General features: G+C 47.0%; 1 protein-coding gene across 1 annotated transcript in view; it reads left to right on the top strand.

Annotated features, from left to right (window-relative positions):
• LOC126259745 (uncharacterized) overlaps positions 1 to 27,504 on the top strand; it is a 333,725-nt gene that overhangs the window by 164,198 nt on the left and 142,023 nt on the right. The window contains exon 2 of the mRNA XM_049956735.1: positions 7,243 to 7,458. Coding sequence (XP_049812692.1) covers positions 7,243 to 7,458 — 216 coding nt within the window. The remainder of the gene's footprint in view (positions 1 to 7,242; positions 7,459 to 27,504) is intronic.

Here is a 27,504-nt window from a genome sequence, read left to right as displayed (position 1 = left end):
TCGGTATCTGAGATTATTGCAGTTGCTTCCTGTTAGCAATACAGAGTTATTTTCTGCGAATTTTATCGTAATTATGAAGCTCACGTAAGCTATCAGCAAAGGCACTTGCGTTGGTGGTCTGCTGCCATAGCACTTTAACGCCTAATTTCGCCGCAGTGTCCTAACGGATACGTTCCTCGTACGTACCACATTTCTGCTGTCATTTCACGCAGTCTTGTCTCTTTGTTAGCACTGGCAACGCTACACGAACGCCGCTGCTCTCGGTTAGCCGGCCGGTGTGGCCGTGCGGTTCTAGGCGCTTCAGTCTGGAACCGCGTGACCGCTACGGTCGCAGGTTCGAATCCTGCCTCGGGCATGGATGTGTGTGATATCCTTAGGTTAGTTAGGTTTAAGTAGTTCTAAGTTCTAGGGGAGTGATGACCACAGATGTTAAGTACCATAGTGCTCAGAGCCATTTAAACCATCTCGATCGTTAAATGAAGGTCGTCGGCCTCTGCGTTGTCTATGGCGAGAGGTAATGCCTGAAATCTGGTACTGTCATGACATTCTTCACACTATAGATCTCGGAACAAATTCCCTAACTGTTTCCAAAATGGAACCATTCCGCGATCAAAGTCTGTTAATTGCCGTCGTGCGGCCATAATCATGTCGAAAACCTTTTCACATGAATCACCTGAGTAAAAACGACAGCTCTTCTAGTGACTGCCATTTTATATCTAGTTTACGCTATGTATATATGTGCATATCGCTACCCCAGACTTTCGTCACCTGAGTGTAGATAACAAAAATGGTGAAAGACTGCGTGCAGCTAGCGCAACGAGATCAGCTTACCTGGGCAGCTTGCTTGATCATAGTCAACATTACAACAAGAAGCCACAAATATAACCAAAACAAGCAGCAAAATTTGTATGCCAAAGTAAGAAAGAAACAAGCTGCTCAGAACATGGAGCGCATTATCGCAATAGCGCCTCTTACATTCACTTAAACAGCCTTTGCAGGGCAACCAGCATCAAACGGCCGTCGGACATATCCACCTCTCTATCGGCCCGCAGCAGAACCTCTTGGCCACGACGGCCCGGAACAGCGCACAGTCAACGTTTACAGCCCTCAGATCTCTTGCCTTTAAAAAATTCTAGATGTAGGGGATACTGTTGCTCTTGTGACAGGTGAGAAATACTGCTAAGTTAACGAAAAAGCAGGGGGAGGCACATGCTGTTGTGTGACGGTAAGGAGAGGTTGGCTACAGTGTTCTGCAGCAGCCGCCATTGTAGGAAAGTGGACAGGAGCAGAAATAATTTTCGAATACGTAAATACAGTAAACAGAAGTTTTACTTAACTCGTAACTTTCTGCAAATATTGCGAAGAAACTTCAAAAAAGAACAACCATTGCAAGAAACAGACTAAAGGGCGTCGTGCAATGTGACGCTCCCGCTACTAAAGCCCGAGCGAACTGTCGAAGGCTGACTAAGACTCAAGACTGTCGAAGACTGCGACTGAAAGTGGGCACTGTAGCTGCCACCGGCCATCCAACATCGCGACGGCAGAGGGCGCTCGAAGTTGCAGCCGCTGAAGGCGTGGTTCCGCAGGGGCGCATCATTTGATCCGCCGGGCCCCTACGCGACCGCTGTCGGAGTCTGTCGGAAACGTACGATTCCGTTGCCAACTTTGAGACACTGGTGGGGGTAGTATCGATCTATGGTACCACACATGTAACTTCCTTCCGTTTGTGACAATATGCACACTTTTAACACGAAGTTAGAACTCAGCCGCCAGCCGCAGGTGGCCGTGCGGTTCTAGGCGCTTCAGTCTAGAGCCGCGCGACCGCTACGGTCGCAGGTTCGAATCATGCCTCGGGCATGGATGTGTGTGATGTCCTTAGGTTAGTTAGGTTTAAGTAGTTCTAAGTTCTAGGGGACCGATGACCTAAGATGTTAAGTCCCATAGTGCTCAGAGCCATTTGAACCATTTTTTTAGAACTCAGCCAAAGAAGTGTCTTCATGATCGGTCAGCCTTACGCATCAAGAACTTTGCCCAGAGTGACACAATACTGTTGATATAAGTTCGTAGGCTTCCACAGCCAGTGTCACTTTTGTATCTTCTCCAAACCAATAATACTGGCTGTTCTTTTATACATAAAGAAGGCGCATCAGACTCTCATGTTGGTGAGGAGATACCGCGATCTACGAACATTCGAAATCACGCGGAAAAAAAGAATGTCACGTTCAGTTTTCTCTGGGGGTTATGGGCTGGTCGTGATGTACACTGTCCCCATGGGTACAGACGCCAGCCCGGGTTTGGACAGCGACAAACCGTGTCGTTGCCCGTATTGCACGAACTGGCCATTCCCTCCAAAGTAGGCCCACGTGACCTAATGAGATTCAAAGACTGTCTTTCGGCCGACAAAGGAGGCTGTAGAGATGCTCCCAGCGGCATACTGCCCACCGTGACGAGCGAATGGCAGCCTTCTCAGACGCACTCCTCCAGTAAACTCACTAGATAACTTGGAAATAGCTGTAGAAAAATGAAATATATCGCATAGTGATGTGTGACAGTAACGTCAAATTGTGGCAGTAAGATCGCAGAGTTTTTTGTTGCATTACATTTCCTTAAGAGTCTCTCAATGTTACTTACTGTGGTATCTGCTTCTGCTACTAGTTGTTTTACGTGGTAATTCCAATTTAGCTAACTGTGGAGGGTTACTCTTAGTTGTTTTACGGTAGTTATGGTTTCCAGTGTCTTGTCGCCAGTGGTGTATCGAACATCAGTGGATCTCTTCGCCTGTTTATGCGCAACAAGTTACATCTCTTTACGTTCAGGGTCAACTGCCAGTTCCAACAAGAATCTTTAATCCTCTGCAGGCCTTCTTGCACTTACCCGCACGGGTGTGTTTCTACCGCACCTTAGTTTCGGCGCGTGCTCAGTTTAATACTGGCTGGCTCGTACCATTGTATCGCGGCAGCAGTCATAGCAGAGCATTGCCTGAGAGCGGCGAAGCGGAAACACTGCACAAGGCTACGCCAGCACTGCACTGGCCGGCACTATGCGGGGCCCTGGTTTACCCACAACTGTCAGCAGCTATAGGCTCTAGAGTAATAACCGCTACCACTCACAATAGAAACTGATTTTATTTAACACACGTCCGGTTTCGGACTTGTGCCCATCTTCAGGAGGTTTATATTCATGTACATGTTTGCATAAAAAGTATCGGAGATCACTGTTTAAATCACAAACAAATAACTGATGATACCTAAATGAACACAAATGAAACGTCTGGAAGTGTTCTAAAATATTGACATGTGTTCTAAAATATTACAGTACTTACATATAGCTGGAGTATCCATACAGTTTCCACATTACGTTTATCACAGTTTTTTTTTAAATCGTCTTTTACGCCTTAACTGTATATTAGTCACCATCTTAATTACTGGTGCTTCCATATTACGTGTTCCATAAAATGAAGGCACTTTAGATATTACTAACTTCAGAAACGCATGCACTCACAACATCCAACGCAGTGCACATCGGCAGCTACGCGGTCGGCTCGGCGGATTGCCAAGTGAACGGGCCCAGGTTCGATTCCCGGTTGAGCCGGAGATTTTCTCTGCTCAGGGACTGGATGTTGTGTTGTCCTTACGTTCGTATCGTCATAATAGGCATTCCATTGCTGGGCTGGCTGAATGGGCACCTCCAGAAAGCCAAAAATAAATTGGAAAAAAATTCTGACGTGTTTACATTTGAGAAGACAGGTTGTTGCCAAGGCGCTTAGGTCTAAGAAGCACACGGATGTTACGGATATTACAAACTATGGAAATAAAATTGTTCTATGACTGCCATATATGATAAACAGAATGGTTTTTGGCAAATTATGCAAGGGTAAACAAAATTGCGAGGAGGGCATTAGTTAGTTTTCGATTTTTAAATATTCCATTAAAAATGTGCAGAAATGACTTGTTTGCAAGATCAGCTTGTTCAATGAGAGTTAGGTGTGGTGATTTGGAATTAAGGATGTAAATATCAAGCTCTTCAAGGAGATTAATTTTCTTTCGTGTGCTCACAGTTTGTGGCGTCTGCTGGTTATCTTTAGTGGCTGTCGTTGAGTGGCCATGTTCTTTCAGACGTGTTGGAAAAGCTCATTTATCACAGTTACTCAGCCTGGAGGCATCGGTGTGTTCCTTGTCCCTTATAGTGAAACTCTTTCGTGTCTGGCTTGTGTAGACCTTGAAAACATGTCATTTCTACGCACGTTTAATGGAATATTCAAAAATCTAAAATTGTAAATCATGGCCCCCTCACAACTAGCAATTTTTGTGAAAAGAAGTATTTTACTTAATATAATTTGCCAGCAACCATTCTGTATAATATAATTGACAGTATGGTCCCACACTAATATAACAATTTCATTTTCATAATTTGTAACATCTGCCATCTGTCTGCATATGTAACACCTCTGTTCTTCTTAGACGTAAACTCTTTGGTCAAATCCTCTGCTCTCAAATGTAAACACGTTATGAGGGCATGTGCTTCTGAAGGTAACTAACAACTACAATGCCACTAATTAATAAAAGATATAATATGAGGAGCGCCGGAACAAAACCCGATATATCCACTTTCGCTATATTCGCGTGTTTGAGCTGTAGGGGGGAGATACGGGAGTAATAATACATGCTGCCACAAAATAATTTTCAGCACAACGCGACATCAAGTGTTTTATGGCGTGTTTCTTCTTTTTATAGCCTGTGGAGCCATTTAGAGATCACTGTTCGTTACTTTCTGTATTAACAGCAAATACGGATTTATCGGTTTTTGTTCTGGCGCTCCTCATATGCAATTACCAATAACTATGGCTCTGAGCACTATGGGACTTAACATCTATGGTCATCAGTCCACCAATAACTATCATGGTGGCTAATGTACAGCTAACGTGTAAAGGACGAAATACATTTGTGAAGAATGTGATAAATGTAATGTGGAAACTATATGGATACACCAGCTATATGAAAGTACTATAATATCTTACAACACGTTGCTTAGCCACTTCGAGATGTTTCATTTTGTCTGCTCAGTCATCGTAAATTACGTGTGTCGGATATGCACATTAATCTCCAATACTTTGTATGGAAACGTGTACACGAATGTAAAGGACCCGAAGGTGTAAACAAAGCCCGAAAACAATCGCGTGTTAAATAAAATCACCTTCTTCTGTGATTGGAAGCGGTCATTATTTTACACCCTACAAAGGAAGGATTACGGAGTTCAGCTGCATCAATTATCAATAAAATATATACATCAAAAAAGTTTTGCATCACCCCGGTTTCCAGATCTCCTGAAGATAGACATGGACTGTGGATATTGTATCACTGACACAGTCCCTTTGACTTCAGAGATGTCACTAAACCCGTCAAAAGGTGTAAATATCCATGCATGAGCAGCGCCTATTAGACGGAGGGGGTCCGACAGCGGATCAGTCCCAGCCATTCCACCAGGAAGGAGGTACGCTGCTCGTGTTGTCTGTAGTTAAACCATGCCTAGACGGTCAGTACCGCTGTTCGATCACGTCGCCGGCCGAAGTGGCCGAGTGGTTCTAGGCGCTACAGTCTGGAAGCGCGCGACCGCTACGGTCGCAGTTTCGAATCCTGCCTCGGGCATGGATGTGTGTGATGTCCTTAGGTTAGTTAGGTTTAAGTAGTTCTAAGTTCTAGGGGACTGATGACCTCAGAAGTTAAGTCCCATAGTGCTCAGAACCATTTGAACCATTTTCGATCACGTCGGCATTGTTACATTGTGTCAGGAACAAAGGATGTGTAGGCGTCTCGGAGTGAACCAAAGCGATGTTCTTCGGACACGGAGGAAATGCAGAGAGACAGGAACTGTCGATGACATGCCTCGCTCAGGCCGCCAAAGGGCTACTACTGCATTGGATGATCGCTACCTACGGATTATGGTTCGGAGAAACACTGACATTAACGCCACCATATTGAATAATGCTTTTCGTGCAGCCACAAGACGTCGTGTTAATAAACAAACCGTGCGCAGTAGGCTGCATGATGCGCAACTCCACTCCCGACGTCCATGGCGAGGTCCATCTTTGCAACCATGACACGATGCAGCGTGGCCAAGCGGTTAAAGGCGCTTCAGTCTGGAACCGCGCGACCGCTACGGTCGCAGGTTCGAATCCTGCCTCGGGCATGGATGTGTGTGATGTCCTTAGGTTAGTTAGGTTTAAGTAGTTCTAAGTTCTAGGGAACTGATGACCTCAGACGTTAAGTCCCATAGTGCTCAGAGCCATTTCAACCATTTGCAGCGCGGCACAGATAGGCCCAACAATATGCGGAATGCCACTCTGGATTGGCATCAAGTTCCTACACCGATGAGTGTTGCATATTCCTTCAACCAGACAATTGTCGGAGACGTGTTTGGAGGCAACCTGGTCAGGCTGAACGCCTTAGACACACTGGCCACCGAGTGCAGCAAGGTGTAGCTTCCCTGATGTTTTGGGATGGCATTATGTGAGGCCGACGTACGCCGCTGGTGGTCATGGAAGGCGCCGTAACGGCTGTACGATACTTGAATGCCATCCTCCGACCGATAGTGCAACTATATCGGCAGCATACTGGCGAGGCGTTCGTCTTTATGGACGACAATTCGCGCCCCTGTCGCGCCCATCTTGTGAATGACTTCCTTCAGCACAACGACATCGCTCAGTTAGAGTGCCCAGCATGTTCCCCAGACATCAACCCTATCGAACATTCCTGGGATAGATAGAAAAGGGCTGTTTATGGACGACGTGACCCACCGACCAATCTGTTGGATCTACGCAGAATCACCGTTGAGGAGTGGGACAATCTGGACCAACAGTGTCTTGATGCGACGGCGAATGCAGGCATGCATCAATGCATGAGAACGTGTTACTGGGTATTAGAGGTACCAATGTGTACAGCAATCCGGAACACCACCTCTGAAGGCCCCGCTGTATGGTGGTAGAACATGCAATGTGTGGTTTTCAAGAGCAATAAAAAGGGCGGAAATGATATTTATGTTGATGTCTGTTCCAATTTTCTGCCAGGTTCCGGAACTCTCGGAACCAAGGTGATGCAAAACTATTTTTGATGTGTGTACATCGTCATCAACTAACACACCGCTTTACGTTGAGTGGCGAACTGCGATGGCATCGCATTGTGGTGCCTCCAGTTGAACAGGGTCCGTGTGACTAGCTGCTGTGGTACCAGGCGGTCCGCTTTGCAGGTGCGGTCGGGCGCGGGAACGGGCGACAACTACACGTCGACGCTGTACCGCGTGAGCGTGCGCGGCACGGTGGGCGGCTCGCCGTGGCGGCGCTCCCTCATGTGCAAGTGCCTGCCAGCCGACCCGGAGCAGCGGCAGGTCTTCAAGTCCGACCTGCTCTTCCGCAACGAGGTCGCCTTCTACACTGAGGCACTGCCCGCGCTCCTGGAGTTCCAGGTACGTGACGTCTCCCTGCGAGCAGAAACAACCGGCATCTACACTCATGCTCATAAGTTAAGGATAATGCTGATACATGGTGAAACAACGCTCTGGTGGGCGGTTTGCGGGTTAAATCACCTTGGGGTATGACCATGCGGTGCATTTGACCTGCGGCCGTCGCACGGTGGCGCTGGCAGCAGTCTACACACGCAGAGGTGTGTTGGTGCATGTCAGAGTACCGTGCAGCGAGTAAGTGTGCAGACGTTTTCAGGCGTGCTAATGGTGACTGTGTGTTGAAAATGGCTCAAAGAACACATATTGATGACGTTATGAGGGGTAGAATACTAGGGCGACTGGAGGCTGGTCAAACACAGCAGGTCGTAGCACGGGCCTTCCGTGTGCCACAAAGTGTGATCTCAAGATTATGGCAACGATTTCAGCAGACAGGAAACGTGTCCAGGCGCTACGCTACATTACGGGACACCCACAGTGTACAACACCACAAGAAGACCGATATCTCACCATCATTGCCCGCAGGCAGCCATGGAGTAATGCAGGTAGCCTTGCTCCGGACCTTACTGCAGCCACTGGAACAGTTGTCTCCAGACACACACAGTCTACAGACGACTGAACAGACATGGTTTATTAGCACGGAGACCTGAAAGGTGCAAACCACTGACCCCTGGTCACAGGAGAGCCCGTAAAGCCTGGTGTCAAGAACATAGTACATGGTCATTGGAACAGTGGTCCAAGGTTATGTTCACGGACGAGTCCATGTACAGTCTGAACAGTGATTCTCGCCGGGTTTTCATCTGTCGTGAACCAGGAACCAGATACCAACCCCTTAATGTCCATGAAAGGGACCTGTATGGAGGTTTTGGTTTGATGGTGCGGGGTGGGATTATGATTGGTGCACGTACACTCCTTCATGTCTTTGACAGAGGAACTGTAACAGGTCATGTGTATTAGGACGTTATTTTGCCAGTATGTCCTCCTTTTCAGCGGTGCAGTAGGTCCCACCTTCCTCCCGATTGATGATAACACACGACCCCACCGAGCTGCCATCATGGAGGAGTACCTTGAAACAGAATATATTAGCAAATGGAGTGGCCTCCCTGTTCTCCTGACCGAAACTCCATCGAGCACGTCTGGGATGCTCTCGGTCGACGTATCGCTGCACATCTTCAAACCCCTTTAACACTTCAGGAGCTCCGACAAGAACTGGTGCAAGAATGGTGGGCTATACCCCAGAAGCTGCTCGACCACTTGATACAGAGTATGCCAACCCGTTGTGTGGCCTGTGTACGTGTTCATGGTGATCATATCCCATTTTGATGTTGGGGTATATGCGCAGGAAACAGTGGCGTTTTGTAGCACATGTGTTTCGGGACAGTTTTCTCAACTTATCACCAATACTGTGGACTTATAGATCTGTGTCGTGTGTGTTCCCTATGTACCTATGCTATTAGCGACAGTTTTGTGTAGTGCCACGTTGTGTGATACCAAATTCTGCAATTATCCTTAATTTATGAGCATGAGTGTACATCACTGTGCAGCACTACCACTCCTAACTGAGGCACCTCCACTACTCTCAACGCCTACGAAACCTTGTTCTGCCCTCTCGTCTCCTATACCTACATTGCCTGGCTATCTGTTCAGTCTTAACCAAAACAACTCCACTATCCACAATACCTCTCCTCTCCTGTTGCTACATTGCCTAGATATCGTATCCACCAAAGGAATATATTAATCCCTTGAATGTTAAGCACTCCATCTTGCCTTTTGCACCAATTTATCTTTCCCACTTGGATCCTCTGCTATCTTGACAAATTCCTAGCCCTCCTGGCTCACATGTACCACTCCTGTATATTCTACATCTTCCGCAATCTCGAATACAATAATTTCATTGTTGCTCCTCTAATGTACAATCGCTGTATGCTACCGGCCTAATATTGTCATATCCCATCAACCATACAGTTAACACACAGCTCACTCTTCTCTCACTTAAAATTCAACCCATTGCATCTCCCACGGTAGGTGAGGGACGCCAGCACGGTCGCTTATCGTGTCCGATCGTAGGGCTAGCTACCTTCTGTAATAAAAAAAAACTGAGCGAAGTACACAACGGTCAGCTTGAAGGGGCGACCTGTGACGTCTGCACGGTTCAAACGGCGAGAACAATGAAGTGAAAAAAGTGGGGTAGCGTCTTTGATCAATAGTCAAAACGTCCTCGGTCCCAGGCTCAATACCACTCACTGCTTCAATTTTGAATAAAAATCATTAGCAATGGCGGCCGAAGTCTTCCGGCATAAGAAGTCACCCTCATTCTACCAACGGCGTTGTCGAAGAGGGCAGAGGAGCGGACGGAGGTTCAGGACACTCCGTTCCCTTTAGGGCGGGAAACTGCCCCTACAAGACGGAATAATCAGCAATTATCAGCGGCACGAGCATGCAGAAGGCAATGGAAACCACTGCAGCCGCGAGGGGTAGCCGCGCGATCTAAGGCGTCTTGTCACGGTTCGCACGGTTCCCACCGTCGAAGGTTCGAGTCCTACCTCCGGCGTGTGTTGTCCTCATCGTAATTTAGTTTAAATTAGATTAAGAGGGGTGTAAGCTTAGGGAACGATGACCTCAGCAGTTTGGTCCCATAAGACCTTGCCACAAATACCAAACCACTGCATTAAAGACACGTAACGTGTATCCGCAGGACAAGTGGCTTGTAACTGTAAAAGTCTCACGATGACCTCTCAACTGACCATAAGAAAAACACTGAATGAACAATGAGAGGGTAACGTTCTACGAGTCGGGGCGACGTCGGGGGGGGGGGGGGGGGGGGGATGTCGGAAGTTAGAACGTTGTGTGGCAGCTAGAAAATCTAGAAATGGAAACGGTAAGGCTCAATCTAGGTAGAGTAGATATAGGCAACAGTGAAGTGAAATGGAAAGAACACGATGATTTCTGTTCAGACGAGTATAGGGTAATATCAACAACAGCGGAATATAAGATAACATGAGTAGGGTTCAGTATGAATTGGAAGTAGGACAAAGGGTGAGTGACTGTCAACAGTTCAGTGATAGAGTTCTTCTCATCAAAATCGACAGCAAACCAACACCGACAATAATAATTCAGTTATACATGCCGACGTCGCAAGCAGAAGATGAAGAGAGAGAGAGAGCTACGGGGATACTAAACGGGTAATTCAATATGTAACCGGAGCTGAAAGTCTAATACTCATGGGAGATTGGAATGCGGTTGCGTTGGAAGGAGTAGAAGAAAGGGTTGCGGGGGAATACGGGCTTGGTACTAGGGATGAGAGGAGAAATACTAATTGAGCTCTGCATTAAATTTCATTAAATTTCAGATGGTATCAGCAAACAGTATGTTCAATATTCACAGATCACAATTTGATAATAATGAGGAATAGACTTAAGTTTAAGAGACTAGTCAGGAAGAACCAATGAGCAAAGGAGTAGAATCGGAAGTACTAAGGAATGAAGAGGTATGCTTGAAGTTCTCTGAGGCATAGATACTGCGACAAGGAATAGCTTATTAGGCAGGTCAGTTGAAGGGGAACGGACGTTTATAAAACGGCTGTCACAGAAGGTGGAGAGGTTGGTTGGTTTGTGGGATTAAAGGGACCAGACTGCGGCGGTCATCGGTCCCTTTTTCCAAAAAAAATTAAAACCACCCAAAGAGAATAAAAACGAACAACAGGAAAGACGTCAGACGACACAGGACAAGAAATACTCCGACAGAGATCAGACAAAACAAATTAAAATCACACAGAGTGTGTCGGTGGTTGGCCGACCATAGAAACAAAAAAGGAAAAGCCAACCACCGGGAAACACATTAAAAACGCAGACTAAAATCGTAGGCCAAAGGCCAAAATCAACACAAAAGGACATAACAAACACTCAGATGAGACGATAAAAACCCTCTGCCCGAATAAAACGTAAAACTGAGCCAGCCATAGCAGGGTCATCAGATAAAAGGGCAGGGAGCGTATCAGGCAGTGCGAACGTCTGCCTGAGCACATCTAAAAGCGGACACTCCAATAAAATGTGGACCACAGATAAAATTGAGCCGCAGCGACACAGAGGTGGGTCCTCACGGCTCAATAAGTGGCCGTGCGTCAGCCGAGTGTGCCCAATGCGCAGTCTGCAGAGGACGACAGACTCCTTGCGAGAGACGCGCAAGGAGGAGTGCCACACAGTCGTCGTCTCCTTGACGGCACGGAGTTTGTTATGGGTGGCCAGACCGCGCCATTCAGCGTCCCAAAGCGAGGAAATGTGTCGGCGGAGGACTGCCCTCAAATCAGTCTCCGGGAGGCCAATGTCCAGAGATGGTGTACTGGTGGCCTCTTTCGCCAGGCGGTCAACATTTTCATTTCCGGGTATCCCAACATGGCCCGGGATCCAAACAAAGACCACAGAGCGGCCGCAACGCGCAAGAGTATGCAGGGACTCCTGGATAGCCATCACCAGACGAGAACGAAAAAAACACTGGTCGAGAGCGCGTAAACCGCTCAGGAAATCGCTACAGATCACGAAGGACTCACCTGAGCAGGAGCGGATATACTCTAGGGCACGAAAGATGGCGGCCAGCTCAGCAGTGTAAACGCTGCAGCCAGCCGGCAATGAACATTGTTCGGAATGGTCCCCTAGAGTAAACGCATAACCGACACGACCTGCAACCATCGAGCCGTCACTGTACGCAATGCCAGAGCCCTGATACATTGCAAGGAGGGAAAGAAAGCGGCGGCGGAAGGCCTCCGTAGGGACTGAGCCCTTCGGGCCCTGTGCCAATTCCAGCGGATGGCGAGGGCGAGGCACACACCATGGGGGTGTGCGCAGAGGTGCCCGGAAAGGAGGCGGAAGAGGTAAAGCCCCAAGCCCGGAGAGAAGCTCTCGGACGCGGACCGCGATCGTACAACCTGACCGGGCCGACGGTCTGGCAGATGGACGACCGATCGCGGGAACAGGAGACGACAGTTTGGATGCCCGGGCAAGCTAAAAACATGGGCAGCATAAGCGGCCAATAAATTTTGCCGCCTGAACCGCAATGGAGGGACACATGCCTCCGCAAGTATGCTGTCCACTGGGCTGGTCCGGAAAGCACCAGTGGCAAGGCGTATGCCGCTGTGTAGGATTGGGTCCAGTACCCGCAGCGCAGATGGGGATGCTGAGCCATGAGCCAGGCTCCCATAATCCAGACGAGAGCCCGCATCTCGTGGTCGTGCGGTAGCGTTCTCGCTTCCCACGCCCGGGTTCCCGGGTTCGATTCCCGGCGGGGTCAGGGATTTTCTCTGCCTCGTGATGGCTGGGTGTTGTGTGATGTCCTTAGGTTAGGTGTAAGTAGTTCTAAGTTCTAGGGGACTGATGACCATAGATGTTAAGTCCCATAGTGCTCAGAGCCATTTGAACCATTTTGAACCAATCCAGACGAGACTGGATTAACGCAAGGTAGAGCCATAACAGGGTAGATCGGTCGGCGCCCCAGCGGGTGTGGCTCAAGCATCTCAGAGCATTTAGATGCCGCCAACACGCCTGTTTAAGCTGCCGAATGTGAGGCAGCAAAGTCAGCCGGGCATCAAAAACTACACCCAAAAACCTGTGGGTCTCCACCACAGCAAGGAGTTCGTCGGCAAGATAAAGCCGCGGCTCAGGATGGACTGTTCGGCGCCGGCAGAAATGCATAACGCGGGTCTTGGCAGCCAAAAAACTGAAAACCATGCGCTACAGCCCAAGACTGCGCCTTGCGGATAGCGCCCTGTAGCTGACGTTCAACAGCTGCAATGCCAGTAGAGCTGTAGTAAAGGCAGAAGTCGTCAGCATACAGGGAAGCGGAGACAGAATTTCCCACCGCTGCAGCGAGCCCGTTTATTGCGATTAAAAACAGGCAGACACTGAGGACAGATCCCTGTGGTACCCCGTTCTCCTGGACTCGGGAGGAACTATGAGAGGCCGCGACTTGCACGCGGAAGGTACGATACGACAGAAAATTTCGGATAAAGATCGGCAGAGGGCCCCGAAGACCCCATACATGAAGCGTAGAAAGTATGTGATGACGCCATGTCGTATCGTATGCCTTCCGCATGTCGAAAAAGACAGCGACCAGGTGCTGACGGCGGGCAAAAGCAGTACGGATGGCCGACTCCAGACTCACCAGATTGTCGGTGGCGGAGCGGCCTTTGCGGAACCCACCCTGAGACGGAGCCAGAAGGCCCCGAGACTCCAGTACCCAATTCAAGCGCCGGCTCACCATCCGTTCGAGAAGCTTGCAAAGAACGTTGGTGAGGCTAACGGGGCGGTAGCTGTCCACCTCCTAAGGGCTCTTGCCTGGTTTCAAAACGGGGATGACAATGCTTTCCCGCCATTGCGACGGAAACTCACCCTCGACCCAGAGACGGTTGTAAAGGTCGAGGAGGCATCGCTTGCAGTCCACTGAAAGGTGTTTCAGCATCTGACAGTGGATGCGATCTGGCCCAGGAGCGGTGTCAGGGCAAGCGGCAAGGGCACTGTGAAATTCCCACTCACTGAATTGAGCATTGTAGGATTCAGAATGGTGGGTGCGAGAAGAAAGGCTCCAACGTTCCATCCGATCTTTAATGGAGCGGAAGGCCAGTGGGTAATTGGAAGAAGCGGAACTAAGAGCAAAATGCTCTGCCAAGCTGTTGGCAATTTCGTCGGAGTCTGTACAGACTGCTCCATTCAGTGAGAGCGCATGGACGCTGACAGGGGTCCGATAGCCGGAAAGGCGTCTGATCTTGGCCCAGACCTGCGATGGAGAGACATGGAGGCCAATGGTGGACACATACCGCTCCCAGCACTCCTGCTTGCTTTGGCGGATAAGGCGGCGGGCCCGCGCACGCAGCCGTTTGAAGGTGATGAGGTGTTCAATGCAGGGATGTCGCTTGTGACGCTGGAGCGCCCGCCGGCGATCTTTAATCGCTGCAGCGATCGCAGGCGACCACCAAGGCACAGTACGCCACCTAGGGGACCCAGAAGAACTGGGAATGGCAGATTCGGCGGCAGTAACGATGCCGGTGGTGACCGATTGAACCACCACATCAATGTCATCACTAGAGAGAGAGGCTCAATAGCGGCAGTGGAGGAAAACAAGTCCCAGTCAGCCTTATTCATAGCCCACCTCCAAGGGCGCAGAGAAGACTGACGCTGTGGCAGTGACGGAAAGATCGGAAAGTGGTCACTTCCACACAGGTCGTCATGCACTCTCCATTGGACAGACGGTACGAGGCTAGGGCTGCAGATCGAAAGGTCGATGGCGGAGTACGTGCCATACGCCACGCCAAAGTGTGTGGAGGAACCATCATTTAAAAGCGAAAGATCGAGCTGTGCTAATAAATGCTCAATGGTGGCGCCTCGACCTGTCTTCACAGACCCACCCCACGGAGGGTTATGGGCGTTGAAGTCGCCCAGTAACAAGAAAGGTGGCGGCAATTGGGCTATCAGAGCAGCCAGGACATGCTGCGCGACAGCACCATCCGGTGGAAGGTACAGACTGCAGACGGTAACAGCCTGTGGCGTCCACACCCGAACAGCGACAGCCTATAAGCTGTTTGTAGAGCTACAAACTCGCTGTGAAGAGAGTTAAGGACATATATGCAGACGCCACCAGACACCCTTTCATAAGCTGCCCGGTTCTTATAATAACCCCGATAGCCACGGAGGGCGGGGGTTCGCATTGCTGGAAACCAAGTTTCCAGAAGTGCAATGCAGAAGAAAGGGTGAAGGCTGATAAGTTGTCGGAGCTCAGCTAGATGGTGGAAGAAACCGCTGCAGTTCCACTGGAGGATGGTATTGGCCATGTCTGAGAGAGGCGTGACGGGACTTGGAAGGCAGATTACGCCGCTGGGTCACCTGCTGCCTCCAATTGAGCACTGGTGCTAGCGCTATCCGTGGCGTCTGAGGGACCGGCGAGATCGAGGTCCTCAGCGGACGCCAGAATCTCCACCTCGTCCTCAGACGCAGAGCTGGAAGGTTGCGGTGGGGTGGCTGCCACCACGAGTTCCTTGGGCTTAGAGCTCTTCTTCTTGGATTTCTCACGCTGCTCCTTGGGTTTAACGGGCTGGGGAGGGCACTTCTCCGGCTTAGAAGCGGGGACGGACGTCCCCGATGGGTGGGATGGTGTTGCTCCTGAGGTAGGCGGCGCAGGAGCAACCCAGTGGGTAGAGCCCCCCACTGGCAAGGGGGCAGGAGGAGTTGTACTACTCGTCGATCCGGCCGGAAATCGAGAAACTGATGGGGCTAGCACAGGTGTTGTAGCAGCAGCGTAGGAAGATGTCATTCTCACAGGATGTAATCGGTCGTATTTCCTTTTGGCCTCAGTATAGGTCAGTCGGTCCAGGGTCTTATATTCCATGAATTTGCGCTCTTTCTGGAAAATTCGGCAGTCTGGCGAGCAAGGTGAATGGTGCTCCCCGCAGTTGACACAGATGGGAGGCAGGGCACATGGAGTATCGCGATGAGATGGGCGTCCGCAATCTCGACATGTGAGGCTGGAAGTGCGGCGGGAAGACTTATGGCCGAACTTCCAGCACTTGAAGCACCGCATTGGGGGAGGGATATAGGGCTTGACGTCACATCGGTAGACCATCACCTTGACCTTTTCCGGTAACGTATCACCCTCGAAGGCCAAGATAAGGCACTGGTAGCAAACTGATTTTTCTTCGGACCCCGATGAATGCGCCGGACGAAATGTACACCTCGGCGCTCTAAGTTGGCGCGCAGCTCGTCATCAGACTGCAAAAGAAGGTCCTTATGGTAAATAACTCCCTGGACCATATTTAAACTCTTATGGGGTGTGATCGTAACAGCAACATCCCCCAACTTGTCACAAGCAAGTAACAGTCGTGACTGGGCAGAGGATGCCGTTTGTATCAGGACCGATCCAGAGCGCATTTTGGACAAACCCTCCATCTCCCCAAACTTGTCCTCTAAATGCTCGACGAAGAACTGAGGCTTTGTGGAGAGAAAAGGCTCCCCATCAGCTCTCGTACAAACTAAAAATCGGGGCGAATAACTGCTACTGCCATCCTGAGACTTACGTTCCTCCCACGGTGTGGCCAGGGAGGGGAACGTTTTCGGATCGTACTTCTGAGCGTTAAATTGAGTCCGAGAACGCTTAGAGACTGCTGGCGGCTGGCCACCAGCGAGAGACGATGTACCACGCTTCATTGCGGGTCATCCGCCCTGATGCCACCTACTCCGACCAAGGGCCCTCCCCACGGGCGCCACCCAGCCACAGCAAAGGCCACCTGGCAGGATGGCCATTGCCGGGAGTCCCGATGCCCCAGGGAGATGGGCATCTACTCCTTGGCATACGCGGGGAGTTAACGGCGCAGGCATCAGTAGAGCGATCCCTGTGTTGTCAGGGGGCTACAACCAACAGGGTACGTGGCGGCCCCACCACAACGGACTGGCTACCGTGCTGGATGTTAGGTAACATGTGGTCCATGGTCGCCGTCAGTGCAGAAAGAGGCACTGCACAGTCCAAGGTGTAATCAGCACGAAGGAACGTAGTCATGCCCAAAAGATGGAGAGCGGGCAGGACTGCAATTCAACGGCGAATAAGCTGGCGAAAAGTCTGATCGCAAGATGGACACAATGCACCAAGTAAGGCGCCCTTCCCCAATCGGCTCGCTCTTCGGAAAATTTTGAGAGATGGAGGTCAAACCCAACAGGGGACCATCACATAACGGCGAAAAGTTTGCGACTCCTTTTAGTCGCCTCATACGACAGGCAGGAATACCGCGGGCCTATTCTAACCCCCAAACCCGCAGGGGTGAAGATGGAGAGAAAAGTGTAGGTATGCGAGGTGTCGGGGTGGAGAAAAGTTTGTGCCTCTTTAATTCAGACGAATTTTGCATGAGAACGAGACATGCACTCGATCCCCTCCTTATCTACCAGCTAATTAATTATTCGCGCAACGGTAATGGAAGGAAATGATGGTGGATCCTGCTAGTTGGTAAAGTAAGGAGTGCACACTCACAATAATTTAATAAAAATCGTAATCTACTCAAAAAAACCATAATAAACAACAGAAAATGGGATTCTGCCTATATCTACCAAATGATATGCGGATTAAATATTACAATGAGATTTATTATGTATCAGAACATAAATGCACATGATTGTCGACACACACAGTAGGTTAAAGGTTAGGGTATACTGAAATATTATGAGAATAAGAGTTGGCTCGAGAACAAGGTGCTCCTACTCTCTGTGATGCAATAGACTGACGATAGTGACTGGAGGTCCTAATGAATCAAATATTAATCTTCCGACTATATAGCAGTATTGCAATTAGTAGTGAGAGCTCAAATGGGATCACATCGAGAAACAAGCAAGGTGGACTTGTAGCAAAGAGAGCGCACGTGCTGCTGAGGGATTCAGTATAAAATTGATAAGGTCCTACAATACCGGAGCCGCAAAATACTGTATCAGTACCGAAATCTGCAGCAGGTCGTCGGTAGGCAGCGTCCTGATGATGTAGGCTCGCCGGCCGAAGTGGCCGTGCGGTTAAAGGCGCTGCAGTCTGGAACCGCAAGACCGCTACGGTCGCAGGTTCGAATCCTGCCTCGGGCATGGATGTTTGTGATGTCCTTAGGTTAGTTAGGTTTAATTAGTTCTAAGTTCTAGGGGACTAATGACCTCAGCAGTTGAGTCCCATAGTGCTCAGAGCCATTTGAACCATTTGATGTAGGCTCCGACTTCTGCCGTGCGGCAACTCTGTGTCAACCCCTCGTCGCGAAGGCTGTCCAAGAATTCTAAGTTCTTCCGAAAACGAGCGAACAAGTCGCAAGACCGTCCGACTCCGAAGAAGATCAGACCCCGAATCCCCAGCCCGCGCAACGTAAGAGCGAAGCCAACATTGCTCTACTCCCTACTCTCCTCGAAAAACTGCGAATCAGCATTCAGTTCTGATTCCAAAATTCCCTCACATTGTCTCAGAACATCATTCGCGCCAATAGCGACAGTTCCCTCCATTTTCGAGCAGGGTTTTATGACGTCAACTAGCCTCAGTTTAAGTTGACCAGTCGTGCCTCTGCTATTCAGCTGAGGGTACTGAACTTGCCATTTGACCGGCTACGAAAACAACCTGCCTAGACCACCGGCCATCCGGCACCAGACAGTTGCACCCAGCAGGGCACAGTCCACAAGTATTCTCTGAATCAAGAGGCCAATGCAGTCAGTCGGTACCAGGAATCATCGTTCCGGACGTGCCGGAACGGTAAGCACATAAACTGTGGCGACACTCAGACGTCTCACACTTCGTTTCGCCCGGCATACAATAGGCGAAACTCGACCGTCGTCAGTCGTTCCCCCAGGCGCTTAAGCCTATTGTACGATCCCCTCAGAATCAGGGAATTTGAGCCCCCAACCAGAAACGCAGTGTGCCGTGTGCTCCGATGCTTGCCTCGCACAGGCCACCTAGGGAAGTAAAACAACATGTTTAGGAATCAAGTGAAAAGTATTTTTTGAGCTCTCAGTACAAGTACTCTCATTACAATAACCTTATTCGGTCTGTTACTAAAATCCAATGACACAGAACATTAATAAAATTGATCAAAATAAGAGGAGACACGCAAAAGAGGGAATGGAACCTCTCAGGTACAAGGAAGATAACTGTGAAGAAACAATGGGTAGCGGAAGAAATACTTCAGTTGATCGACGAAAGAAGGAAGTACAAAAGTGTTCAGGGAAATTCAGATGTACAAAAATACAAGTCACTTAGGGACGAAATAAATAGGAACATCTGGAAGATAAGACGAAACGGCTACATGAAAAAAATTGAAGAAACCTGCAACTAAATGAATGACTAAATGAAGGACTGACTCTGTGTACAGAGAATCAAGGATGGTAACACTAAGAGTGCTACGGGAATTCTACTGTTAAATGCAGAGGAGAGAGCAGACTGGTGGAAATAGTACATTGAAGACCACTATGAGGGGGATGACGTGCCTGCTGACGTGACAGATGAAGAAAACAGATGAAAAAACAGGAGTCGGGAGGGATAGGAGGCTCCAGTACTGGAATCAGAACTTAAAAGAGCTTTGCAGGACTTAAAATCAAATAAGGTGAAGAAACAGATAACTTTCGACCAGAATATCTAAAATCATTGGGAGAAGTGGCAAAAAACGGTTATTCACGTTGGTGTGTAGTGTGTGTGAGTCTGGCAGTATACCACCTGAATTCCGGAAAATCATCATCCGCATCATTCCCAAGACCTCAAGAGCCGACAAGTGCGAGCATTACCGCACATCTACTTAACAGCTCGTGCATCCAAGTTGCTGACAAGGATAATATTCAGAAGAATGGAAAAGAGAATTGAGGGTCTGTTACATGACGATCAATTTAGCTTTAGGAAAGATAAAGGCACTGAAGAGGCAGTTCTGACATTGCAGTTGACAATAGGTGCAGGCCTGAAGAAAAGTCAAGATACGTTGATAGGATTTATCGACGTGGACGAAGCATTCGACAGTCTAAAATGGTGCAAGATGTTCGAAGTTCTGGGAAAAATATGGGTAATTTATCGGAAAAAGATTGGAGTACACAATATACAGGGTGGTCCATTGATCGTGACCGGGCCAAATATCTCACGAAATAAGCGTCAAACGAAAAAACTACAAAGTACGAAACTTGTCTAGCTTGAAGGGAGAAACCGGATGGCGCTATGGTTGGCTCGCTAGATGGCGCTGCCATAGGTCAAACGAATATCAACTGCGTTTTTTAAAATAGGAACCCCCATTTTTTTACATATTCGTGTAGTACGTAAAGAAATATGAAAGTTTTAATTGGACCACTTTTTTCGCTTTGTGATAGGTGGTGTTGTAATAGTCACAAACATATGGCTCACAATTTTAGACGAACAGTTGGTAACAGGTAGGTTTTTAAATTAAAATACAGAACGTAGGTGCGTTTGAACATTTTATTTCGGTTGTTCCAATGTGATACATGTACCTTTGTGAACTTATCATTTCTGTGAACACATGCTGTTACAGCGTGATTACCTGTAAATACCACATTAATGCAATAAATGCTCAAAATGATGTCCGTCAACCTCAATGCATTTGGCAATACGTGTAACGACAGTCCTCTCAACAGCGAGTAGTTCGCCTTCCGTAATGTTTGCACATGCATTGACAATGCGCTGACGCATGTTGTCACGCGTTGTCGGTGGATCACAATAGCAAATATCTTTCAACTTTGAACGTGCGATCCATGGTATGGTGCTTCGACGACCAATCCACCTGTCATTAAATATTCTATTCAATACCGCTTCAACCGCACACGAGCTATGTGTCGGACATCCATCATGTTGGAAGTACATCGCCATTCTGTCATGCAGTGAAACATCTTGTAGTAACATAGGTAGAACATTACGTAGGAAATCAGCATGCATTGCACCATTTAGACTGCCATCGATAAAATGTGGGCCAGTTATCCTTCCTCCCATAATGCCGCACCATACATTAACCCGCCAAGGTCGCTGATGTTCCACTTGTCGCAGCTACCGTGGATTTTCCGTCGCCCAATAGTGCATATTATGCTGGTTTACGTTACCGCTGTTGGTGAATGACGCTTCGTCGCTAAATAGAACGGGTGCAAAAAATGTGTCATCGTCCCGTAATTTATCTTGTGCCCAGTGGCAGAATTGTACACGACGTTCGAAGTCGTTGCCATGCAATTTCTGGTGCATAGAAATATGGTACGGGTGCAATCGATGTTGATGTAGCATTCTCAGCACCGACGTTTTTGAGATTCCCGATTCTCGCGCAATTTGTCTGCTACTGATGTGCGGATTAGCCGAGACAGCAGCTAAAACACCTACTTGGGCATCATCATTTGTTGCAGGTCGTGGTTGACGTTTCACATGTGGCTGAACACTTCCTCTTTCCTTAAACAACGTAACTATCCGGCGAACGGTCCGGACACTTGGATAATGCCGTCCAGGATACCGAGCAGCATGCATAGCACACGCCCGTTGGGCATTTTGATCACGATAGCCATACATCAACAAGATATCGACGTTTTTCCGCAGTTGGTAAATGGTCCATTCTAATACGGGTAATGTATCACGAAGCAAATACCGTCCGCACTGGCGGAATGTTACGTGATACCACGTACTTATACGTTTGTGACTATTACAGCGCCATCTATCACAAAGCGAAAAAAGTGGTCCAACTAAAACATTCACATTTCTTTACGTACTACACGAATATGTAATAAAAATGGGGGCTCCTATTTAAAAAAAACGCAGTTGATATCCGTTTGACCTATGGCAGCGCCATCTAGCGGGCCAACGATGGTGCCATCTGCTTTCCCCCATCAAGCTAGACGATTTTCGTTCTTTGTAGTTTTTTCGTTTGATGCTTATTTCGTGAGATATTTGGCCCGGTCACTATCAATGGACCACCCTGTATACAAGAACCAAAATGGAACAATAAGAGTAGAAGATAATGAGGTACTCAGTTTAAAAAAGTGTAACACAGGGAAGTAGGCTTTCGTCCTTACTGTTGAATCTACATATCGAAGAAGCAATGAGGGGAATAAAAGAAATGTTCAAGAGAGGGTTTAAAATTCAAGGCGAAACGATATCAATGTTAAGATTCGCTGATGATATTGCTATCCTCAGTCAAAGTTAAGAAGAATTACAGGATTTGATGAATTAAATGAGCAGTCTAATGAGAGTAAACCGAAATGAGAGTAAATCGAAGAAAGACGAAAGTAATAAGAAGTAGCAGAAATGAGAATAGAGAGAAACTTAATATCAAAATTGGTGATCACGAAGTAGGTGAAGTTAAGTAAATCTGCTAACTAGGCAGCAAAATAACCCATGACAGACGAAGCAACTAGGTCATAAAAAGGAGAATAGCACTGGCAAAGATGGCATTCCTGGCCAAGAGAAATCTACTATGATAAAACAGGTCTTAATTTCAGGAAGAAATTTCTAAGAATGTACGTTTGGAGCACAGCATTGTATGTAACTTGAGACATGGACTATGGAAAAACCAGAACTGAAAGAATGGCAGCATTTGAGATGTGGTGTTCTAGAAGAATGCTCAAAATTAGGCGGACTGATAAGGCCAGGAATGAGGAGATTCTCCGCAGAATTGTCGAGGAAAGGAAAATGTGGAAAACACTGACAAGAAGAAGGGACAGGATGATAAGACGCATGTCAAGACATCACGGAATGACTTCTATGGTACTAGAGGGAGATATAGAGGTCAAAACTGTAGAGGAAGACAGAGATTGGAATACACCCAGCAAATAATTGAGAAGGTAGGTTGCTAGTGCTACTCTGACATGAAGAGATTGGTACAGGAGAGGAATTCGAGGCGGGTGTTGTTATACCAGTTAGAAAACTGATGACTGCTAAAAAAAACTCCCCGACTATGAATTTATTTCATCTCTGGTTGCTTTCTCCCTTTCCTATCCTAAACCAAGGTTCCCCAACTCACTTTCAGACTTTTCATACTTATTTTCTCTTCAGGCCAGGCGGTTGTCAGACCTCAATCCCTATGTGTGACAAGAGGGAATAAAATACTGTCTGAGGGGTCATGCGCTATGTCACGGCTTCCATTTTCGTCTTCCCCGTCCTACAAGGATTCGCTACAGCTGATTAAATTCCCTCTCCCACAAGTCTCTAGAACATCGACAAAAACCCTACGAATGCCGGAAATTTGAAAATCAACTTCATTGTCTCTCTAATCTTTTAAACCCCCCAGTTTCTGCCATGCCTACATCAACAACCCCCCCCCCCCGCCTTTCCCTATTTCCTCCACCTACCCACCCTTCAAATCCTATCATCCTATTACAAGCAAATTTCAACAGGCCACCCTTCCTAACTCATAACTACACGCTGACTTTTATCCATACTAGCCCTCAGATCCTCCTCAGACCGAAATCCCTATACACCTCCCAGTTTCCTAATCATCATAAACCCTCCCCTTACCGATCAGGCACTTCCCAGCCCAGCCGGCCGGAGTGGCCGTGCGGTTCTAGACGCTACAGTCTGGAACCGAGCGACCGCTACGGTCGCAGGTTCGAATCCTGCCTCGGGCATTGATGTGTGTGATGTCCTTAGGTTAGTTAGGTTTAATTAGTTCTACGTTCTAGGCGACTGATGACCTCAGAAGTTAAGTCGTATAGTGCTCAGAGCCATTTGAACCATTTTGAACCAGCCCAACATCACCGCCCTCAATCCCAAAGACAGCGATCAATACAGTTTTTCCATCCCTCCATCATCCCTTTCCGCTCTTAAGGCACTTACTGAAAGGTGACCATGAAATTGGCCGAGGCAGCTCCCTCGTCTGCATCACAGCACCAGCAATTACATCATCACCTGTGTGTGTTTATTTTATAGTAACCATATTCTATTGTATTTTGTCCCAATTAATATATTCGTATTAACTGCACAAAACCTTGTGTTATTTATGTCATATATCAAACTAGTCTACTAAGAAATTCATCAGTGGTGTAGTACACTTTAGTAGCCAATAAATCCTTCAAGCTCATCTTGAATTTAACTTTATTAGTAGTCAAGCTTTATATAGCTGCTAGTGTGTTGCTGAAAATATGTGTTAGTGAATAATGAGTATCTTCCTGGATTAAAATGAATAGCTTTATTTCGTTAAGAAGATAATTCTTAATTCTAGCATGCATTCCATAAACTGAGCTTTTGGTTTGAAAAAGGGATCATGTATCATTACAAGTTGCATTACGGACTTAATACCTGAATACTAGGAAGCAGTGGTTAGTATCCGCAGTTCCTTGAACAGGCCTCTGTAGGACGTCTTTCAGTTCACAACCTAAATAATTCCTATTACACGCTTTTGCACACAGAAAATGTGGTTCGGTTAAATGAGTTGCCCAAAAAGCGGTCCTGTATGACATTATGGAACAAAAAGCAAGCGAAGTATGTAAGATATTTGTTTTCTATTACCTATGTCTGACAACAGCCGCATTACAAATAAAGATTTATTCAGGTGCTTAAGCCGCTCTGTGAGTTTGTCCTGTCAACTGAATGTTACATCAAGTTGTAAACCCCGGATTTTTACACTATCAACCTCTTCTTACTAACTGTTATCACGTTCTATATAAGAGTATATACATTGGAGGCAACCTTTCAACTTCTAAATCGAATACACTGTGTCTTTTCAAAGTTTTGGTCAAACGTCGTTTGGTATCCGTATCGTTACAGAAGATGAGACCTGTTGCTAGCAGTACGAGCCAGAGACCGAGTGACGGTCAATAGTGCAATATTCATTATCTTTCCCGCCTCTCAAGAAAAAGTCGGTTGACATAATTAATATAAGGTTAAGCCAATGTTGATTCCATTTTTCGACAGAAGATGCTTGATCCATCACGAAGCTCTACACGAGAGAAACGGGGAAGACGATGTACACCATGGTATTGACTGTCGCTTGTTCTCTGAATGGTATTGCTGGAACTAGGTCTCATCTCCTGTAACAAATGGGATATCCAAAAACGTATGACTCCAGTGCTTCGAGCAATTTCACAAGAAGCATCTGCTGACAGTTTATAGCATCTTTATAGGCGATATCAGAGCTGTTTTGTAGCAAATGGTGATTATTTTGGAGGCCAGTAAAGATATTTTGTTTATAATTCTGATTTCTTTATTTTCTGAGACCATTCACCGAACTTTTCAGACGCACCTTGCATTAATGCCAATTACAATTTCACTAACCGATTTTTCTACAAGTGTACTCAATTGTTATATATTTAAATTTTGTGCCATTTGCAAACGAAACATACGGTACTTGGCATCTGCTGATGTTACTGATGGAAGATTATTAACTTACACAAGAAAAATTAACGGCCCTAAGTGAGACAAATGTGATAAGTTCTCATTTCGATGATTACCAATAGCTTAATGGAGGATTCTTTCCCACTGGCACCCGATGGTTCGAGTTGTAGACATACGGTTTGAATCATTTTGTTGCATTTCCTGTTATACCATAGTATTCTAATTTATTAAAAAACGTTTTGTGATTTACTGTCAAAAATCACTGACACACAAAAGACTGTACAAGTAGCCTATACTACATTCTCTAATGAAATAACTATATCCTCAGTGTACATGTACATCTATTACCATTCCTAAAATTATGAGAATGCTGACAAAAGTGAAACTGGATTTTAGTTTCACAGTATTTCTTTATCTTCTTTCTTATACAGAGACTTAACTCCAGTATATTGTAGCCAATCGGTAAACATCCCAGTAACAAAACAAAGATGTCTCGTGCCTGAAATCCGAGGCTATTTTCGGTTTACTGGAGACTGATGCAAGTCTCAGAGTTCACCACTTTCCTCCGGTCTGGGGACGAGTGGAGGGCCTGAACAGGAGGATTTGTCTGTTCTGTGACGAGCTTGGATGGAATTTTCTGTGGTTGCAGGTTCGAATCCTGCCTGGGGCATGAATGCGTGTGATGTCTTTAGGTTAGTTAGGTTTAAGTAGTTCTAAGTCTAGGGGACTGATGACCTCATATGTTAAGTCCCATAGTGCTTAGGTGCATGATGGCTACGTATAGATTCGTTATAATTGTCTCATTCATGAACTAAATACTACACACTACTCGGATAGCAAAGTACATGCGGAATGCACATTTGTCATTAGGATAAACATAGTTCAAAGACCTTCCGAGGAAAATGCACTATATGTGAAACTATTTATTAAAATGGATGAATACCATCTTTTCCCTACAGCTTTACCCGCATATGCAATCGACTAATATATTGAAAACACGTCTTCTCACCCTCTGTGTCCACCTCTTCCTCCCTCTGAATGACCACCTCATCCCTCCATCTCTGTCAGTTTATATCCTCCTCTTCAGTCTCTGTCTCTTTATCTCCTCCTCCACCTTTCCTTGTTCGTTTTCTCCACTCCCTCCCTCTGATGACATTCTCCTCCCCCTCTACATTTCGATCTCTACCTCCTCCTCTTTCTTTTCTACCTGACCACTACCCCTCTACATCTTTCAACTGCCTAGCACATCTCCTCTCCTCCCCTCTCTCTGTCCATTTAAACCTCCCCCTCGTTCTGTTCATCCCCTCTATACATCTTACACTGTCCAAAGCCATGCTCATTGGCACTTGTAGCCCTGCAATACAGTTCAGTAAAGCAGGCCTATATTATTCCCATAATAGACCTGTCACACTAGGGAGACTACATGTCAGAAGCTTGGAACACATTTACTTGCCTCTGAATATAGGTCGCCATGCAAAGCAGGTTGCCAAAACAAGCCATTACCACTCCAACACAACATGACTGTCATGCAGGGCAGTCTACATGTTGAGGCCCAAAAAACTCTTTCCTCTGATATGGAGGCTGTCCTGCAAAGCAGGTTCATTCAGCAGGCCGATACTATTCCCATACAAAATGCCTCTCATGCAGGACAGCCTATACACCAGGGGCTGAAAGAAAAACACATTATTGTGCGAGTCTCTGCTCCTATTGGAGCTATGAGGTTATAAACCACACAGTGCTGATACTTGTCAGGCCTGCTCTTTCTGTGCCACATTTGAATAAAGTCAATCCAAGGGTTTGGGAGGAGATCTTGGACATACACACATATAGTCTGCTTTATACATATATCTAACAGATAGCCAGTATTAAAACGGTAGTTATTAATCGCCAATATACAGTCTTATCCCCTGAATATATGTCTATCCAACAAAGCAGTCACCTTCACATAATATTAGTAACTGAGGTTCGGTTTAAACTCAAAACAGGGAAATTTTCGACAGTACCTGGTACTTTGTTCCAGAGAGGAATGCTCTGAACAAAGTGGATTTTTACAGCCACAGTCAGAGTAATTGGGTCTGTGAAGGTTCAAAACCAGTCTGAGGACAAACTAAGAGTTAGTAGACTTAGATTACTGAACAGACATTTCTATCTCACAAACAAATCACGTGTATTGTCAAAAGATAAATAAAGTGAGGCAGAATGAATGTCACTGCAAAATTTTTAGGGAGCGGAATGACTTGACACGAGTAGAGGCCCTTACTAGTATGGCGT

The sequence above is a fragment of the Schistocerca nitens genome, chromosome 5 (genome assembly GCF_023898315.1).
Source record: "Schistocerca nitens isolate TAMUIC-IGC-003100 chromosome 5, iqSchNite1.1, whole genome shotgun sequence".
Lineage (NCBI taxonomy): Eukaryota > Metazoa > Arthropoda > Insecta > Orthoptera > Acrididae > Schistocerca > Schistocerca nitens.
The sequence above is the reverse complement of the archived record's forward strand: the minus strand, read 5'-3'. Positions and strand labels throughout refer to the sequence as shown.